At 41.2% G+C, this 21,774-nt stretch overlaps 1 protein-coding gene across 1 annotated transcript; it reads right to left on the bottom strand.

Annotated features, from left to right (window-relative positions):
• Positions 1–3,005: 3,005 nt before the first annotated feature.
• On the bottom strand, positions 3,006–21,774 carry gna13b (guanine nucleotide binding protein (G protein), alpha 13b). Its single transcript, XM_062438267.1, has 5 exons — positions 21,492–21,774; positions 10,231–10,460; positions 7,979–8,029; positions 4,616–4,816; positions 3,006–3,652 (listed from the first exon to the last, which is right to left on the bottom strand). The coding sequence occupies exons 1-5, from the start codon at positions 21,772–21,774 to the stop codon at positions 3,281–3,283; spliced, it is 1,137 nt and encodes a 378-aa protein (XP_062294251.1). The 3' UTR covers positions 3,006–3,280.

Consider the following 21,774-nt stretch of genomic DNA (forward strand, 5'->3'; position numbering starts at 1 on the left):
GCGTGTGTGTAGGGCTTCAGTAGAAATGTGTCCATTTTTAACCGGGACCAAATCATCGACACGTTTAACATTAAGGCTATTTTACTGTTTGAACTTTCATTTTCAGTTGCCACATTTAACCGACATGATGCTTACATTAGAGCACACATCTGCATCTCTACTGACTTTAACCCTCACATATTGTTAAGAGCTGTAAAAACACCATATTACACATTTCTTTCAGAGGGACTCTTCCTAATGTGACCCACAGTGTACAAACATAGAAATAAAATGCATCTTTTTGTGTGTGTGCAGCTGATACACATTTTTATATATGCAAACGTACAAATATGACCTGTTTGGATTTTAAAAATGCAAAAATCAGCATTCAAATGTGCTCAAATATTCTCAAATATTCTCCTGGACCATAAAACAGTGATTGTGAATGTCTTTTAATCATACAGAAAGATTAATCAGTCATTTATTAATGACTGATTGTGAATTTAAGAATGTGAATTGGTGTGAAGACTAATTGTAAGTCAGAATATGAACAGTATGTAAGGGTTAAATTACACTAGAGGACACATCTGCATCTCCAACTTTAAATAACAGCATGTACATTCTGGACTCAGAGGGGATCTGAATGTGTTCATGTCTGATTCACCTCAGAGTGCAGCTCTGCCATCGAGCTGTGATCCATGTGGACACTGTACATACATATACATTTACAGTTTACTCTAAGCACACTGCTTTTACTTTGACTGTCTGTTTGACACACACACAGCTGTGTCAGCAGCTGCTTTTCATCACTTTCTTAATACTTCCCCACTGCAAAGAGAATTCTCTGATTGTGCTAAATAAAAAATCTGTTCAATTTAAAGCAGATTATAGACTCCACTTCCACCTGGGAGTAACATGTGATCTGTATCTGGATCAGGACATGATAATAATAATAATAATACTAATGATGATGTGTGTATGTACTCTAACACATCTGGCTCTCTACCCATTCACCTGACTCCACCCCTTCAGACTACCGGTCAAACAAATTACAGCTAAGCTCTTACAGTGGCATTCCGCTTCCTACAGTATAAACTAGGGCTGGGCCATATGGGCAGAATCAAGTATCACAATATTTTTTACCAATACCTCAATATTGATATTTTGACAATATTGTAGGGATGACTATTGGTGTTTTTTGATAAATAATCATCAGTAATGTGGATATAATGACGAGGTGGATAAAGGCAGATAATAAAACAGTCTGTTAAGCTCAGAAAATGACCATATATCACCATATGACCTTATCCAAAATCGAGGACTATAAAATATGATGATAGATATAATATTGGTATATTGCCCAATCCTGGGAGCTCTGAGCATTAGCAAGTGTATGTTAATGTGGCTTCCCTTGTGATAAAAAAAAAGTAGCTTGCCAGAGCTTTGACCTGTCACATGACCCTCATATACCTACTTACAAGTCTACTTTACTTACTGAGATCCAGATTCTATATATTGACAATGCTTATTAATAGCAGGAGTAAAAAGACAAATTTCTGTGATCAGCTGTCATTATCCAAACCACATATCCAGATACACATCACATGTCAGGGACAGCTGGAGATTGTGTCATGAGCTCATTTTGTTCAGAGCTGGAAATGTGCTTTAGAAGCACCCCCCCCCCCCCCCCGTCTCTACAGAGAAAAGACGCCGTGAAATCATGTGTCAAGTGACATCGAGGGATAGGGAAAGGCTTCCGAATTGCCAAGAACTGAAAGTGGTTCACGATGCGCCCTGAGAAACAGCTAAATACCACGTGTCACTCATAGCCCCCCCCCCATTAGTTTTTTGCAGCATGCTGTTTAGTTTAATAAGTGGTTTATGTGTTTGTGTCTGTGCTCTCACCCCATACACATCCCCTCCCCTCCTCCCCTCCATCCCCTTTAATTAACCGTAACAGAGTCCATCAGCAGTCACAAATTGTGTAAACCCCTATAAAATATAAGTTAAAGAAAAAAAATGCATAGTACATAAATTCATATATTAGAAAAAAAAGAAACAAAATTATTAGGAAACTAGAATTAAGTGGACTTCAAGAACAGGAATTCCTATCTGTGTGTGTGTGTGTGTGTGTGTGTGTGTGTGTGTGTGTGTGTTAGCCCTGTTCTTTCCTGTTCCAACTGCTCTCAGAGGAAATCCCCACCCCAGCGATGTCATCACCGAGCGCCGGCAGAGAGCGAGATGCAAAAACCAAAAGACGAAAAAAAAACAAAAAACTAAACACAAAAGCAGCTCTGAAGAGGAAGGCAGAACCTGGCAACGTTCGGGGGTGGGGTGGGGGGGTGGGGGCACTGTTAATCAGGGACCCTCCACCCCCCGCCTCTCCCTCCGTAGCAACACAGTGGTCAGAGCAGCATAGGAAAAGAAGGACAGTGTGTGAATTAGAGCGACACGTAGGGAGGAAATACCATGAAAAGATCTCGGGGGATGTCCACTGGAGAGTGTGTGGACAGGGTGGGGGGGCGTGGGGTGGGAGGGGGGTTAGAGGTCATTTACAGTGGTTTGAAGGGTCACGGGGAGATCGGGAGCTCTGAGCCAAAAAGGAGGCTGTTGTAAGTCACAGTGAACAAGCTCAATAAGGCAGAGAGCAAGCGTGGTGGGGGGGGGTGTAGGGGGGAGGGGGGAATGGCGGTAGTAGTGGTAGCTTTAATACAAAGTCAAAGTTCAAAATGTGAGGAGTGGTTCAAAGTCGAGGAAGAAGGGGCGTGGACTGATGGGTGGAGGGACCCCACCTGCTCTACCGGCAGGGTGGGTGGGGTAAGGAGAACAAAAAAAAAAAAAAAAGGCACCTTGACACCCACTTTCTGTCAGCCTCCACCCAACCACTCAGGGCGTGGACTGACGGGTGGAGGGACCCCACCTGCTCTACCGGCAGGGTGGGTGGGGTAAGGAGAACAAAAAAAAAAAAAAAGGCACCTTGACACCCACTTTCTGTCAGCCTCCACCCAACCACTCAGGGCGCGGACTGACGGGTGGAGGGACCCCACCTGCTCTACTGGCAGGGTGGGTGGGGTAAGGAAAAAAAAAAGAAAAAAGGCACCTTGACACCCACTTTCCGTCAGCCTCCACCCAACCACTCAGGGCGTGGACTGACGGGTGGAGGGACCCCACCTGCTCTACTGGCAGGGTGGGTGGGGTAAGGAGAAAAAAAAAAAAAAGGCACCTTGACTCCCACTTTCTGTCAGCCTCCACCCAACCACTCGCCCCTCCCTCCTCTTTCTCCTCATCCTCTTCCTCCTCCTCACTGCAGCATGAGCTGCTTGAGGTTGTCGTGCAGGATGGTGTCCTTGACGTCACGGAACACCAGCCGGATGTTCTCAGTGTTGATGGCGGTGGTGAAGTGGTGGTACAGCGGCTTCTGCTGCTGCTCGCGCCGCTTCTTACGGAAGCAATCCACCAGGAAGCGCTGGACGTCCGCCAGGCTCGTGGGGTCGCCCGAGAACTCGGGGAAGTAGTCTTTGATGGACACCTGCTTCACTTTCTCCTCCAGCAGGTCCGTCTTGTTCAGGAACAGGATGATGGAGACGTTGCTGAACACCCGGTTGTTGACGATGGTCTCGAAGATGTTGAGGGACTCGCTCAGCCGGTTGGTCTGCCGGTCCTCCATCAGCACCTGCAGACAGCACAATACACACACACACACACGTTTAACACACACAGCTGATTGTGAGTGGAGGATTTGTTTCACATAGCACAGCTGTGTCACAACTGTCTTGTCGCCCCTTTTTAAAACCCTGAAACGCTTCCAGAACATTTATGAAGGATACTTTTATTTTCAGCTCTTCACCTGTTCATATCACATAATCATATCTTTACATGAATCTCATTCCCCATCATAACTCTTGCACTTCACCAACAACAGCCTCCATCAGCATCAGCATCAGCAAACACAAGCAGCCAATCATAGCTATTGCAGTGTACATGTGATTCCTCTGTAGCCCCCGACGTGCAGTCACATCTTTGAGGAAGCGTCTCGTGTGGCACAGCTACGAAGCCTACGGACGACGTTGCCGCGGTAACAGTGTACAGCCCTTAATGCAGAAGTATAAAAATGAGGCTTCAAGAAACGGGAACTTCTCCTGAGTTTCAACCAGAGGAAAGAGACTAAATTTAGCAGCTCGGCCTCAGTGTGCATCTCACAGTAGTTGTTCAGAGGATGTCGGGAACACAAACATGAAGGCAAAGAAGAGACTCTGACAGCAGGACAGGGCTGTAGTGGAATATAGAAGTGTTTTCATGCTTCAGGTTCCTGGATACCACACACACACTGAAAACATGTTCCAGGTACTTTGAGAGGCTGCTCAAGTAGACGTTTCTCCACTGTAATATAAACACCACTTATTCTATTGTTGACTGCCTCTAAAGCACTTCCTTCACTCGTCTACAAACAAACGGCCACAGAAATGACGACTGCAGCGTTTAATGACGTACATTTGAGTTAATGGAAACTCCACATGACCTATTAAGTTCCCACAGAGGAAAAGGCCTCCTACTTCCTCATTTTGTCCCTTAGTTTCTGGGACCGTTTTGGACAAATGTGAAATTTAATGTGAGTTTAATAACTGGTCCGACTCACCTGGTCGTATTCAGACGAGGAGACTAGGAAGAGGATGGAAGTGACCGAGTCGAAGCATTCGAACCAGCGCCGCCTCTCCGAGCGCTGGCCGCCCACGTCCACCATCTTGAAGGGAACGTTCTTGATCTCGAAGTCGTACTCGTGGATGCCCTTGGTGGGTTTTCTGGCCAGGAGGATGTCCTGTTGGCTGGGGATGTAGCCCTAGAAAACAAAACACACCATTGCATTCATACATACAGCATTCTGCAAGGTTCATGCAGTTTATTAAAGTTATCCAAAATCTGTGGAAACATCTGCAGAATTAATAAGACTGCTTTAAATCCTGTTGATACATTTTAAAGCCTCAAATTCTGACAAGTTGTAAAACTAAGAGAAAGAAAAGCAGAACTGCCTTTTTCCAGATCAAAATCACACTTCTGCTGCTGCTGCTGCTTTGGGGACATCCCTGTTTAACACACTACATTCTTCAAATACCTCAGTGCATAAACAAATGTGCAGCTTCAGGGGAGTGTGTGTGTGTGTGTGTGTGTGTGTGTGTGTGTGTGTGTGTGTGTGTGTGTGTGTGTGTGTGTGTGTGTGTGTGTCTGTGTGTGTGTGTGTTGGGTAGTTATCCTAAGTGTTGACAGGGCTTGGCCAAGTCAAGTGAAACAAGAGAAACTTTACCTATTTGGGACCAAAAACGATTATAACGGTATTTTCTATTGACTGACAAATGTGTGTTCGTGCACGCTCTGGCTCCACCGAGCACAAATTCGTGACATTCCAAAGGTGATGACTCACCACTGACACAGACCACGCTGGCGTGTGCGTGCCCACACACACAAACACACTTCCAAATAACGGATATTTTCCCAAAGATCTGTTCTTTTCATGTGTGTGTGTGTGTGTGTGTGTGTGTGTGTGTGTGTGTGTGTGTGTGTGTGTGTGTGCTCGCTCTGGACAGGAAAAGAGCAGCAGCTACAGTAACATGACAGGGAGGAAATCCACACAACAGTATCAGAGCAGTGAGTGTTCTCTGGAAAAGCTCTCTTAAATTGAGGAAGGAAGTTTAGGACTGAATGTGTTCACAGTTTAAACGTCTGGGGAAAACACTTCAAAATAAAAGACATGAGTTATGTCGAGTGTAATTTCAGCTGCTTGTGTGTTTACCTTAGAAACCTCCAGACATACAACTACAACTCAGAGCTGTGTATAATATATCTAACAACAGGCTGAGCTCACTGTCACACCTGTAAGTTCTGACTTCTTAGGAGTACACATGAAGTAGTCACATGACCTGACAGGTACCAGTGTTAGTGACTGCCTCATGAGTGGATGTCATAAACAGGAACAGATCGTTAGATAGCAAAAACGCTCATTTACTCTTTCTGGTATGATCGGTGAAAATCCCCAGACAGTTACCATGGTATCCACGGGATCTCGTATTAATACACACAGATGGCTTATAGGGAAATTCACTCCCGTGGCAGCTCATGATCAGCAGATATGTGTTACAGCAGTTTCACTTTTGAGTTGGTGCTCTCACACCACAGAGGAAGAGAACCGGTGTGGAAAGCAGGAACAAGACTGCTGAACAGAATGTGAGGGAGAGCTTTCACAACAGACTAACTACAGACTAACTGAGATGGTGTGGAAAACACCACAGTGCAGACAGTGCTGCATACAGATCACAGCAGCTGATGCTCACTCACTTGCAGAAGTAAATTTAAAGCTACATTACTGGAGTTAGAATGTATGTATTCATTTTTACTTTACATTACAATTATAGAGTTTTTTGACCAAATGTGACCAGTTGGACTTCAAAAGGCATTGATGTGCACATTAAAAAAAATAAATAAATAAATGTAAAGACTTTTAAGAGCTTTTTAAAACATATCTAAGGAAAAATGTATAAAATTGCTGAGACATAATAATGCAAAAGCAGGATTTTACTGTTGCATTGTTGCATTCCTACTAATACTAATGTATTATATATGTATTGTTTATTGTATATAGTATTTGGACATTGTTTTTATTGTATGTAGTATTTTATTTTATTTCTTTTTATCACTTTTAAAGAATACTGTTGTGTCAATTTTGAATTTTCCTCTAGGGGGATCAATAAAGTTACCCTACCTACCTACCCTATATTTTCTGCAAATTCATGTCATAAATTGAACAAACTAATAATAGTAATGATAATAAAAACAGCATCATGGCATGTGCAAAGTTTGGGCACTTTACAGTCAGTACTCTACTAACAGATATCACAGCTTGTAACAGCTGAAAGTCTTTTAACTATTTGTCTACTAGTCTTGTAGTTGTGAAATATTATTGAGATACATGCAGATGATAATGATAATGATCACACATGATAATATTGATGCAGATGCATGTTACCATCGTGGAATTTGGAATTTTCTCTCATTCTTCTAGTTGTGAAATATTGTTGAGCTGTCTTACATTCTCAGCTCTTTAAAGATCTCACAGATGTTCAGTTCTATTTAAGTGTCATGGGGGTCTGTGAGGGTCTCTTGAGGTGGTCCATGGTGGATTTGGAGGTCTGTTGAGGATCATCATCCTGTAATAGAAACTTCAGCTGTTTTACAGACACTGTGATGTTTGCTTCCAGAATTCACTGATATTTAGTGGAATCTGTAACGTTTCCCAGATCCTCCCCCATGATGAATAGCTGCTTAATGCTGCGTCTTTTTCCTCCTAACATACCTTTACTGATGATGTCTAAAGACTTTCATTTAACCTTCATCAGTCTGCAGCTCTTCAGTAGATGTTCTGTTTCTTCTACTGACTCTTCATGAAGGTTTAGTTTGTTGGATCATCTCTGAACCATCACTGCTCAGTGTGATCAACCTTCCTGCTGCTTTTTACACCCACATGAGGACATCAGTATACTCTGAGCTTTCATGACATGTGACAGTGTGGAAACACTCTGCTTTCTTCTTGTAGCTTCTGCTGCACTGTGAGGAGCTGCTGCTTACTGAGTGTTCACACAACAGTTTGGAAAGAAGAAAGAAAGATTTGAAACTGGCACCAGCTGATGTTTCTTAATGATGCCTCAAACCTGACCAGCTGATTTAACATCTGAAACCAGAGAGCCTTAACTTTTGCTCACGCCACACTGATGTGTTTATTGTACTCCGCAAAGAGACCACAAAGCGTGTGTGTGTGTGGGGGGGGGGGCAGTTACTTGGAGGGAATAGTGAGTGTGCACAGTCTGGAGACAGGGTTTGAGGACAGGAAGACTACAGTTTCACTTCTCTTTCCAACTAACTGGCTGTGCTATCACACCCATCTGCTCAATCAGCCGTCCTGCCTGCCAGGCTCTGTGATTGGCGGAGGTTCGGCAGCGCGGGCGGAACTTACCGACAATCCGAGCTTTTCCAAATTGTCCAGGAAATACTTGACTGACTCCCCCTGAGAGAGAGAGAGAGAGAGAGAGAGAGAGAGAGAGAATTCAGAGTTGAACATTAAAGCCATGTTTCATGCTCATATCAATGACGGTGGGTTACATCGACATCACTGAAGAGCAAAACAGACTCACAGTGACTGTAGTGAAAGTGTGAAGCTATTATAGTGGAACATTACACTAAACACAGCCTGAAGACCTGCAACTTTACTTTCATTATACATTCATTTACTCAACATCTTCTGGATGAATCATTTAATCATTGGCCTGTATATCGATGACTTATGTCTTTTGATTCACCAACAATCAAAAACCCCATTTTGAGGGCGTAAGCAGACAACTTTTGTCATTTTATGATTACAATTGTTTTTAACCCTTACCTACTGTTCGTATTCTGACTCATAATTAGTCTTTACACCAATTCACATTCATAAATTCCCCCATCAGTCATTAATAAATGTTTGATTCATCCCTGTGTTTGAAAAAAAGACATTCATAATCACTATTTTATGGTCCAGGAGAACATTTTATAGAATATGCATATATAAATATGTGTATCAGCTGCACAAAAATTCAAAAAAATATGCATTTTATTTTCATTTTTGTATACTGTGGGTCACATTAGGACAAATCTGGCTAAAAGTAATGTTACAGTGCTTTTATACCTCTCAACTGTAAAAATGGGTCAAATGTGATCCTGAACAGTATGTAAGGGTTAAATGATTCATTGATTTGTTGTTTGCACTAACTGATTAAATCAGCATTTAAGTCAGTTGTGCTTCTGATTTCTTATTGCATGAGTGTGTTTAGTCATTTCACACAGTCTCTTCTTGTCTTCCTGTTACTGACCATTATATGTGACAGCTGTGTTCTACCTGCTGATCTGAGCTGTTCACAGTGAGAAGTTTACTGTTTCAGTGCACTGATGTCAATTTATAGAATACATTTTATTGTCAGATGGTAAAATATCATGGCCTTTATTACTTATCTTTATTGTTTTTAAGGGATCATGGCAAAAAAATGTAAGTGTATGTATATATTCTTTATATCTAAAATGATTGGGTGATATATTGATATCAGAAACCATGGTGACGTCAAACAGATTCTATGTGAAGATAAGACACTGTGCTCAGAAACACAGGTCATGAAAAGGTGATGTGGCAGGCTGAGAAACGCTAAATAACAACATCATCATCATCATCATAGAAAGAGCGGATCTATAATAACCAAACGAATGAATGAGCTCTGGTTAATGCGTCCTCTCACTTGCCTCCTAATCTAAAAGTTATGGGGAGCTGCGGTGAGGGAGGGAGGGAAGGAGGGAAGGGTGTTGGGAGGCAGAGAGAAGCAGCCCCTTCATTAGCTCGTCTGTGTCCGTCTTGTGTGCGATCGGGCAGCTGCGCCTCTGCCCCGTCGGCTGTGAGGAAGACTCTTTATCTGGTACTGTCAATGCCCGTCTGTGCCCTCACAGAGCCCTCTCGCCTACTCGCCGCTCGGCTGATGTGAAGGATTGCTGGGTCGCACGCACAGAGCGGTAAAAGCTGACGAGAGGGGATGTCAGACCACGCGGCAGAGGGCAGGGGCTGATAGGTGACTTCATACATGAGTCATTATAAGTCAATATGACTAAACCCATGTTTTCCCCCACTCTACTTTCCTTGTTGTGTTATATTGATAATATTTTCCTTTACATGCATGCATCCCTTTGACCTTTATTTAATTATTAATAAATCACTTATTCACCAGCAATTACAAAACACTATTTTACAGGGTATCTGCACTTTTTTTAAAGAGCAAATTTAATAACTTTTAAGAGCTTTTTAAAACCTCTTTAAGGAAAAAATAATACCATTAATGCTGTGACATATAATAATATAATTATAGTGGGAGCCAGTAATTTATAAAGGACTGTAACTAATGATTAGTTTCATTATAGTTTCAACTGCTGATATTTCTTACTTTAATTAATAAGTTGATTGGTTGGTTTATGTAAAATATGAATAATAATAATGATAAATAACATAACATGAATAAATATAACTACACTCAAATCTAATTTAATTTAATTTAAATCCTACAGTTCCAAACATTTGAAGACTTTTTAGATCTTGAATATCAAAAACTAAATTTAAGACATTTGAAGACTTTTTAAGGATCTGCGGGGACCCTTTTCTATGTCAAACGTTCACACACACACACACACACTCACCAGTTGGAACTCTCTGCGGCGGTCATATGCGTTCTGGAGGCCCTGGTCGGCCCACAGGGCTCGGATGGAAGGCAGGTAGTACTGGAAGACCTTGGACTCCACCATTCCGTGACCGTGGGCCATCATGGCGCGGGTGTCGAACGCCATCACGGTGTCGCCGTGCAGCTGGTTGGACGGGTCGCCCCACGGGATGTGTAGCTTCTCTCGAGCGTCCACCAACACCCGAATACCTGGAGAGGGAGAGACGGACGAGTCAGAGATTTCTTCCTGTTGAGATGATCCTCACTGATTGTGTTACAGACTACATTTCCTACAGTATACTTAAGTGGAATAGTACACATGCAATCAGAGATCAGTTTGAACAGCAGAGGCCAAACATTTTGCCTGCTTCCAACACAACCAAAGGTTGGCAGCTTATTAAAGGATTACTGCAGGCTTTCCCAATCCTGACCCATGACCTCTGTGTTTCTCATACACACAGCATTTGCACTGCATGTGTTAGACTGCATGCATCAACACCAGTGATTTATTGTTTAACTATAGGTTCACAAAAAGTTCACAAACGGTGTCTTAAACCAGCAGTCATGTGTCCATATGAACTGTAAAGAGGTTTTCCTCCTGTTCATACTGACTATTAAAAGATGCCTTCAAAGTGCACGTACGTTGACAGAGGAATGATTGCCCCAAGAAAAACAGCTTTCAGTGTCAATTTGAGCTCCTGACTGTTGTTTTAAGATAATAGTTGTGAACCTGTCCTGTAAGGCATGTGTCCACACACAATCCTTTTAAATACACTGCTACATGTGTTCTTCATCCTCTCTCTGTCACCTTCACATTTCATGCAAAAACTCTGGATCCTAATTGTCGTTTCATTAGCTGTTTAACAGCTATCCGTGTCTTTAAAAGGCCACACTCATGAGGCTTTTAATATCATGAATGTTTCGCAAGATTATGTCAAAATGAAGTCAGCTCAGCATGTGGTTGATTGATCATATGATATCACGGTTCACGGTCATGAATCAGAGCGGAGAAAAAAAGAAGAGAAAATTGTGTGTTTTTTTTTTACAAATGGGAGAAGTGAAGGTGCTGATGATGTACTGAAGTTAGTGTGACGCACGATTTAGCAAACTTATCTAATTTTCTAAAAGTCTTTGGAGGAAGCTGCAAATTTCACAATATCACATTTCTGTATGGATAGTAAGATGCAGTAAGCGGTGATAAAAAGGCAGCAGAGGCCGAGAGTGTGTTGGGCAGAGAGCAGCAGCCAGCTGAGCCTCTGAGTTTACATTACTGCTCTGTGAACTCTGCTTCACCCCCTTCAAACAAGCCCCACTCTGACAATGTGCTATGTTCCCTGGCTGTCCCCAACACTCAGGTTAATCCAGCTGTCTGCAGGGAGGGCGCGTGTGCGTGTGTGTGTGTGTGTGTGTGTGTGTGTGTGAGCTCGAGGATGAGTGTGTTGCGTCTTTGTACGTGTCTTCAGTTCCTGTGCTGATAGATGCAGCTTTCACACACTCTTCCGTCTGTGCTGTGGACTGGAAACAACACGAGCTCAGTGGAAGTCTTTTGTGTGCCACAGCTGGAGACAGATAACACGTAACACACTAATACTTTACTACTCGCATGCAAACAACCTCAACTACACACACTGATGAGAGGAACATCTTAAAGTGTGAACTGGGAGAAAGAAGGGACTGCGCCTTTGTTGAAAAATAGACCGGCACTACATTATGATGACATACAGAAAGGGTCGTAAGAATTCCACCTCAACTTAATATTACCTGTTACATATTTCATAGCTTTTGTTTTTCAATCTTTCATTTACACAGTTGCTCCCCTTTGATTGAAAAGGTTTGTGCGCCTCTTTTATCAGCGCCATCACAATGATTGGGCTTTTTTAACCCTTACATACTGTTCATATTCTACATCCTCACAGTCAGCTTTGGCCTGGTCTAAGAATCATCTCATAAAAAGTGTTTATACCATATTTTGAACCACAGATGTGTTTAGAAAGCATCAATAGTTGATCTGACTGATCAATAAATGTGATTAAACCTTGATTCATGTTTCAGAGAGCAGAGAGAGTGTATTTTTTCATTGTTGGAGAATCACACAATATCATGTCCTATTTTACCTAAGACATGAAAATATAACATAGCAATAATGATGTAAATGTATTTTATGTAAAGGTAAAATGACAAGAACTTTATGGAAGTGTGGGGTTTATTGTATAACCATTAGAGCCATCAGTCTTCACTGCTACATCATAAAAAGAAATCCTCATAACTACTATCTTATTATAACTATTAACTATTCATTTCACTAAAACATATCAATAGATACGGAGATAATTTGACCCAATGGACTAAAGTATAACAAAACATAATATTTTCATTTTGGGCCACTTTGGGAAAAGTCATCAAACTTCAGAGTAAAAGACATTTGGAGTGTTTTTACAGCTGTCAAATGTCAGAACAGGTCAAATTTGACCTGAGCACCATGTAAGGGGTTAAAGACACTCAGCTGCTTTGACATTTTGCTGCAGTGTTTAGTGATGTCTAAAGCCACCAAACAAACGAGGTCAGGCATGTGAGACTAAAGACAAAGCCTAGATAGTAGCTCATTAATATGCGCACTCGCCACCAACTGGACAGTGGTGTGAATAACTTAAAGTCACAGTAGATCACCCTCAGTGTAATCTGTCAAAATGATGGACGGCTTTCAGATTCTTCCATTGCTGTTTAAACAAATTCAGATGGAAGAATATTGGGTTAATGTGACCTCTGATCTGGATATCATATCTGGATGAGGATAGGGCAGGTTAGTGCAGGTAGAAATACATGCAGAATGTTTTGCAATCAAATCAAACACAAATCCCTCTAAAAAAAGGGAAAATATGTAGAGGAGTAGCAGGATTAGTGAAACAACCTACTCCTTCCTGTAGTTAAAGATAGTCTAGTTAACAAAGCTTCCCAACAGCAGACTGATTACAAAATAAAACTCTTATCTGTTGGCTGGTAACTGAACTATGGATGCAGGTGTCACACATATAAATACTCGTTCAACTCACACACAAGCTTTTTAAACAGGAGTCAGTTGGAGCATCTAGTTATCATCAGTGGTACTTAAAGGTACGTCTGCACTGGCTTCAGGTGTTCAGGTGTAGTTACTGGAAACACTTGTTGCATGGCCTGCAGCTCCTCACAGCAACACTACAGGACATGAATGAATCCAAGACACTAATTCACCTTTTTCCAGGGTCTTCCTGTAGCCCACCACTGTATACAACATGTGACAGTGTACTAGCAGTGTCTGCACTTTCTCTCACACAGGGTTCATTTCTTTGTGTGTGTGTGGTTTTTTTTTTTCTCCAGATGAGACAAACACAAGTATGAATCTATTCACTGAGCATTCTGTCCAAAAGAACAAATCTCAGTCTGCACTCACAGTACACATTACTGTCAGCTCCACACAAAGCAATGGGTCTGGACTTGCAATCATCTGAAGCCACACAAAGAGCCAGGCAGCTTACACCTACACACACACACACACACACACAGTGTATAATATTTGTGTTATGTTATAGTTTGTGATAATTTGATTCTTTATTTTATTATCTATAAAATATCTATCTAACCTTTTACAGTGCTTGCATATTGCATACTGTGTATGATCATTCATATTTAGAAAGCAATTGACTGACATTCATTAAAAAATGATGAGTGAAAAATGTTCTAAATACACCTGCAGTGTTATACATTTTGTGACTTTCAGTTAAATAAATATAAACACAAAACAATTTTTCCAGTCATATATTTCATCATTGAAGTTTTCTTAAAAATCATTCTCGTGAACACCTAATCGTATGTGAACATCAACATTTCAGCCTGTAATCGTCATCCAAGTATCTTGAGAAACTTTTGTTATGATATGGCCATATATAAATAAAAAATGACACACTCTCATTAGTAGGGCTGAGTATCAGTACTGGAAACCTTTTAAGGTATCAACCAAAATAACGATGCCTAATAAAGCAAGTGCACAACATGTGTAATGAGTATCAATGAAGTACTCAGTTGATATCAGTATCACTTTAAGGGTACATGGATTGGTACTGGTATCATCATTTTTTTAAATGATAACCAACCCTACTCATTAGTTGTGTTTTATTATCAGTTTATAAGTTAAAAAAAAAAAAAGTTTCCAGAACACAGAGAGTCTTTAAATTGCTTTTTTGGTCTGACCAACAAATCAAATCCAAATATATTTAATTTATAAAAATGTAAAACACTACATGTTTTACTAATACTGCTTTTATTGCTTGCGTATTTACTTATTATCGCTTTAATAATGTATATTTCCCCACTGTGGGACTAATAAAGGAATATTTTATCTTCATCTGTTTTATAGTTAAGTCATAGTTTAGAGACAGTCATGCTCTCCTTCATGGGTATTTTCATTGACTATGTGTAACTGTAACAGACTGACATTACTCTCACTGTCCTGGTCTTGTTAGTTGTGTTTACATGTGTTTCGATGGGACACAACATTTGTATCATTCATACTGGTGCAGCACATATAGTTTGGTGACCTCACATCATTCAACAGTAGTAACCTGGTGTAGTTAGTGCAGGACTGGTAAAAAGAGGCATGCAGTTTTCCAGGATGAGGATGAGGCTCGGAGCAGCAGGCTGCATCATAACACAGCTTCATATTAACAGTCAGTGAGTCAGTGAGCCCCACCACAGTGAATGCATGCCGAAGGTGTCTCACTTCCTCAGTTGCACACCAAATACCACATAAAATATGTGTGGGTTATATAGCTGAGAATTATAGGAAGATATCTCCATAATGCAGCTCTGTTCACACCCTCTTCACACACACGCTAACACACATCAGTCAACGCTGCACAGTGTTTCAATGTCAAAAGTTCTGTCTCCTGCTCCGACCCACTGCTGCACTGAACACATGCATGTCAGCTGAACTGGCAACTCTGGTGACCTTTAGCCCAGTGCATGCTGGGAGAAGGTCCACCTCCCTGCCATCATAGACAGGATGTAAGGCCTGATGTATGGAAGCCTGTTTGTCTTCAGGCATCAATGTAATTGATTTCAGAAGTAAATGGCAACTGGATTTTTCTAATCTTCCAACCACCCACAGCGCTTTTACACTGCATGATGTCTCACACACACACACAGGGTGCCAACCTGCTCATCAGATGGAAGCTAACATTCACACACCGTCGGTACAGCCATCAGGAGTAATTTGGGGTTCAGTATCTTGCCCAAGGACGACCTGCTCTACCTCCTGAGCCACAGCTGCCCCAAGTGGAATCAGTCACTTGCTTGTAACATTAGACTGCTGCAAACATGGTGGATGCACTTCAAATATGTCTTGACAGATAAGAAGCTAGTTATCGTTCTGCTCAAACTCTGTGTGGTTACATATTTTATATTTTAATATAGCTAAACAGCTTGTTGTTTTTTTTTATTCTTAAATATACTTTTATCATGGACCATGTACAAGATACATTCATCTGAGAAAAGAGAAAAGAGTAGTAATGTAGCATTTTCATATAAAACATGATACATTCTGCTATATTATTGGATCATTTTATCATTGCTGCATTTCTGTTTTTGAAAATCATTTTTCATTTCAGTGGTATTTTGAACGTATGCACATCATAGACGAGGCTAGATATCCCTGGAAAGTTTAAGTCATATTGAATACAGAAATATGTCAATCATACGTTTGTGTTTAGATTTGACTGGTTATGATTCAAAGGACGAGTACGAGTTATGACACAGATACCGGCTTCTTCACACCTTCAATCACTCTGTATCCTGTGTTACACTGCTGCATGAACAACAGCCTGGTGGGGATTAATAAAGTAAATGATTAACTGACTTAGAAGCATCAGACAATTGACTCTTTTTTAAAAGTTTATGTCATCGCTGAAATTTGATTTTCTTTGTACTCTATCAAAAGTTTCCCTTTTATCTTATCGCGCTGAATGATCTCACCATGAAACCAGGATGTCATTATATGACAGCACATCTCTTTTTTTAAATCTGTGGTTGAGGTGCAGAAATACACACTAACCTCCCACACGCAAACAAAAGCCCCCCCGCCCCCAGCCCCCAGCCCCAACTGATTTAACTTCTATCCTTTAATGACACACTAACAGTTTCCTGTTCCGTTTGGTGTGTCCACATCAAGCGTCAGTTTATTTCCCCCTCACTGACTGAAGCTGAGCAAGCCTTTCCAGCCTCACTTCACACTTCCCTGTTTGCACCAGTTCAGAAGGGGAGTTTACATGGAACCCCCCCACCCCTCTACACACACACACACACGCACGCAATCACTGTGACATCATAGAAGTGCAAACAGAGGCATATGTCTGTGTTGAGACGTTGGCTTGTTAGTCGTCTCACGCCGCTAATTCGGAGCCAATCAGCTCTTAGTCACTCTGAGCTGGTGTCTCCATCAATGCTTCGAAAACCGGGTCTGACCGAGTCATCAGAAGTTGGAAGTCGGAGCCGGGAATGACGTCCCACCTGAGTTTGAAGTGTTCTTCCAGAAAGCCAGTTCTAGGCAGGTTAGCCATTGATAGCAATACCAGTTGAAAAAAACTATTTTTGTTGTATTTTGCGAATACAGTCACCATAGCAACATGTCCACAAATAGAAGTGTGGTCTTTTAAGGTCGGGTCTGTTGAGGTTCTTTTGATATTCCGAGTCAGAAATCCGACTTTAGGGGTCATTCCAGATGACATTTCTGACTGGGATTTCGGGAACTTCCGAGTACAAACAGAACGCACCATAAATCTAGTCAGTAACTACTTTTTAGAGAATGTTTGCAACACCATGAAAAAGGTATCTACCCTATACCTTTGTTTATACTTGCAACGCCTTCAAAAAGCTATCTATGTTACGAAGAGTGATCAGATTAGAGAAACAGGCTATTCCTGCTGATTGCTGAGGGAAGTCATGAGCGCACATTTAAATGCCATCAAACAGTGACTGAAACCAGCCTGTATTAAAACATTGGGAGGGGGCTGGTTCAACTAGTAATGTGTCCAGTTGAAGTAATGCATGCGTGAGTTTGAAGACACCAAAACACTGAAGAGCATTTTATAATACTGTGGAGGATTTTATAGCTCTGGAACTTTATCACAGCGTTATTAACCGTCTAACTGATTGCAAGGCTGATTGAAAATGAAGCTGTTTCACTTTAAGTCATCTCCTGGGAATGTCTGATTGCCTAACGCAGTGTGTTTTGCTGGATTGACGTCCGGTTGTGGCAGAAGTTGAACCGGGCTCTATTCTTCTAGCAAAAGCGTCTGCGCTGTCACCGAAGCGAAACGTTGCCCTCATTCAGAAAGTTTACATGCACACAAGACAGCAGGTTACTCAGAAATAAAGCTCTGCAGGAAGTGAGGATAGCACCATAGTAACCAGGTTACTGCAAACCCACATACCCAAACCTCCAAACCTGCCCCCGCTACACCCAAAACTATTTTTAAAAACCATGACGACCTTATCTAAACAGTAGGACTTTATGGGACTTTTTGATCAAATGAATTTAAATACGAGGATGAGCCGTGACGTGGAACGGTCCGTCCTTTCATCACAGCTCCTCCCGCGGTCACACTGATACTTTCTCCCGTATTAAGTCTTAACACGTCACGCACAGGCTCACATGTGGGGGAAAGACAATCTGAAGCCTGCTTACATGTGGCAGAGAAAGTGGAAACAGGTGGAATCTAGAACGGAAATCAGATTTCTGTAATCCGCCCCCGATTACAGAAACACAAAGTTTAAGAAATCAGATTACTGCTGAACACACGGACTGAAACAAGTGAGGGGTGTGTAATTGTTTCACACGGTGCTGATATTGATCTAGGAAGGATAAGAAAGATGCTCTCTACTGTGAAGTGAGCCAATATCAAAAGTTGCACTTGTCTTATCTTTCTTTCTTTTTTCCATTTTTATACATCAATGCTTCTGCATTGATGATTCACATCATCAAAGTTTTGGGGGAAGCCCAGGTGATCGTGACTATGACAGCTGTGCACATATTTATGTCCCCTTTTTGTTTGGGTAGTCGTCAATACACTGCGATGAAGATAATCATGTGATTGATGATTTTCACATTCGCCACAAACACTTTGTGATGATTCAATATGTTCCACCACCAAAAGTTCCAGCTGACTCAAAGCATACATCTAGAAATAAATCAAAAGGGCGAGATAAAGATCACTGAGCCAAAGAAATGCAGAGATTCATCTGTTATCATCACAAAGATCTGCCACTATATCTACAATAATTCTGCTACAACCTATTAGATCATGTCCCATTAATGCAAGCTTCTATTGACTGAGCTTTTTATTTTATTTTATGAATGACAGCTCCAACCCTCTACAGCTACTCGGGTGTTCTTTCATACTGTAATGCATGGGGCAGCCATCCTCGACTTGAAATTTCCGACTGGGATTTCGGGAACTTCCAAAGTACAAACGGAACGCACCATGAATCAAACCCATTGAAGAGTCAGTAAGATTAGAGATTAGAGCTCTGGCTGAGAAATCTTTATATTCAAACAAGAACATAACAGTGATGTGATTGAGCATCTCAATGCAAAAGCCCTGAAATTAGGTCCTACCTTATTAAAAGACAGTATTATCACATTCTAACATAAAAAAAACTACTCTATACTGATGATATTGGAAGGGTTTGGGTGTATTGTGTCAGTGGGTGTATTGATGCACACCATAGAGATGGTGCAGGATATAAAACAGTTTTATCTATAATTAAACGTGATGAAAATGTAGATGGAACCATGTTTGACAGCTATTTTCATATGAATCCTCATTAAATGAGGATTTGACATGAGGTTGGAAACTAACGTGCTACAAACTATTTCAAATGAAGTTGAAGCACAGAAGCAACAGAGCACAGGAGCCATGTGAGCAATGTGTTGTTAATGCAAACTCAACATTTCCTGTAATTGATTCTTTTCAGAAAAAGCCTTCCAGCAACGAGAAGCGTGTCTTTTACTAACAGGCAACTACAGGAAGCTACGAGTAACAGTCTGCAACATGGACACTTTTAACCACTCTTATCAGTTATTACACTACGATGAAGAGGAGGATAGGTGAATACTTCCTGCATATATAGCAAAAGGATAAACAATGCTGGCAGTAGGAGACAGAGACTACGTTTACATGCACAAGATGTTCCCTTTTTTTGCATTACTCTGGGGAAAAAAGACAATATTCTTTTTAAGCTGTTTGCATGGCTGATGAAAGTGAGTATTCTCGTACACATGCAGCTGTGAATACTGTGTGTATCACATAGAAATGGAACAGCTGGAGCCGCTCGTGCCATTTAGCTTTTCTGCATCAAAATAAGTTCTTTTTTAAGTTTTCCACAGGTGGTGGACATGTTTGACTATGTGAACACACAGCCTCCAGCTTTCATTCGTTCAGCCAGCTTCATGAAAAAGGTTGCATGTCCAAAAACCTGTTGATATCCAAATCTTTGAAAAAATGTTTAAAAGTAGGTGTGTCTTTCCTTTAACCAGAAATGTGGGCTTTGCTACTGTAGCTGGTTTGTTTACAACACACGGAACTGAGTGTAAACAGGCAAACTGAGGTAGAAACTCCAACCGATGCTCTGTATACATGTCCAATAAATGCTAGTAAAACAAGAAATAATATGAACATATTCCACATGTCTTAATTAGGAAATGTTGCATTCAAAATAATTCGAATTCAGAACATTCAAACAGAATATGCTGTTTACATGAAACCTGTCAAATTTGACATATTGTAATAATCAGATTAATGGTAGGATATTAGTGTGCATGTAAACATAGTGATGGACACCAACTCATAATCTCATGAGTCAAATTATAAAGAAAACAAAAACACATAACATGCATTGCAAAAGTTGAACAGGCTGCAGAGTCCAACACAAAATCACCAAGCTTTCCAGGCAGAGCAAAGTGATCTGAGCCACCCTTACTTCTAATGATATGATTCACTACGTCACCTCACTTGAATATTCTTAGGTTACTCTGACTCACTTTGATGCATCCGCTTCAGTGTTTGTGTTTTTTTCCCTCCACCACAGTTAACACCAAAGGTCAACTGTCACATAAAGCAATGTGTGGGCTATAATGTTGCATTTCAATTACACACTTCACAACAGGCTCATTGATGAAGTCATAAGAAGTTGACAGAGCGGACTAACACATGTGGATGTAAAGTGGGAAGTTGAAGTGAGCCCACGAGTTAGTGAGTGAAGTGATTTTTAAGGCTGACAGCTGGAAACAGCGACAAACCTCCACCTGTAGTCACACAATGTCACACACACTAAAGAAACTCCACCCGAGATATGTGGATTCTTTACTCACATTTAATAATGAAGCACTATAAAGCTAATAACCACCGATCACACAGTTAACATAATGTGAACAGAGCAGGTTGACATTTCATTTATCAATGTGTCAGCTCTCAGAGAAGCCCCACAGTGTTCAGTCATGCTGTGGTTCAGTTGGAGAGGACTTGTCCTTCTTCTCATCTGATGAGAGCCAAGTTTACAGTAAACACACACATTTTTCTAAGGCTTTGTGTGTCCCGTTCTTTCCATACATTTATTTATATAAAAAGGGACATTGCACATTAATGGACACAGGTATCGATCAATACACATGTAAATGCACCAGAGTGAACACAACTGATCATTTGCATCTGTTGTCCCCTGGCAGGTCAAACACACACACACACACACACACACACACAAACACACAAACACACACACACTAAACAAGACAAGAATACATAACACAATCATAAGACAAGTATAAAGAATAAAGTATATATAAGTAGAGTGGCAGGTTTGGGTGCTAACAGCGGCCGTGAGGAAACACTGAGACAATGTCAAACCTGCTGTGTACGTTCACATAAAGAAAAAGAGAAAAAGAAGAATATTTGAGAAGTTCTGAACAAACACAATGAACACACAGCTTCTCCGTTTCCCTTCGGACAAACACAAACAACATGGGCGTTTCTTGGTGTGTTCAGCCGCTAAGCAGAGCAGCTTTGTTGAACACAGAAAAGTGCTTCAGCTGCGGCTAGCATGGCTACCAACTTCCCTCTCTATACTTCCAACAGCCGACAAAAAGAGACCAGAAAATAGCTTTAAAAACACACCAGCGCCAACACGTTAAACACAGTGTGTAGAGTGAAGCCTTACCTTTTATAACATTACTATAAATCGTGGCTCTGAAGTCTTCTTTGGCCTTCTGATCGAAGTCCTGCCCATGGATAATGCGCATCTGCTTGAGGAAAGTGGACTTGCCGCTCTCGCCTGCTCCGAGCAACAGTATCTTTACTAACCTTTTTACATACGTCTTATCCCGGTTAATACATTTATCTATCTCTTTAGACTTCCTCATCTGTTCTGCCTCGCCGCTTGTGAGGAGACAGTTAGGAAAACATACAGATAAAACGGAGCGGGACGGCAGGAAATCCGCCAT

Source organism: Scomber scombrus, chromosome 18, assembly GCF_963691925.1.
Source record: "Scomber scombrus chromosome 18, fScoSco1.1, whole genome shotgun sequence".
NCBI lineage: Eukaryota > Metazoa > Chordata > Actinopteri > Scombriformes > Scombridae > Scomber > Scomber scombrus.

Bases quoted from the DNA above. Each gene is read 5' to 3' on its own strand.
- gna13b (XM_062438267.1), bottom strand. From the start codon at position 21,774: ATGGCGGATTTCCTGCCGTCCCGCTCCGTTTTATCTGTATGTTTTCCT. The intron at 10,461-21,491 runs GTAAGGCTTCAC...CTCCCTCTCCAG, and splicing joins TTATAGTAATGTTATAAAAG to GTATTCGGGTGTTGGTGGAC. The intron at 8,030-10,230 runs GTGAGTGTGTGT...TCTCTCTCTCAG, and splicing joins GCCGCAGAGAGTTCCAACTG to GGGGAGTCAGTCAAGTATTT.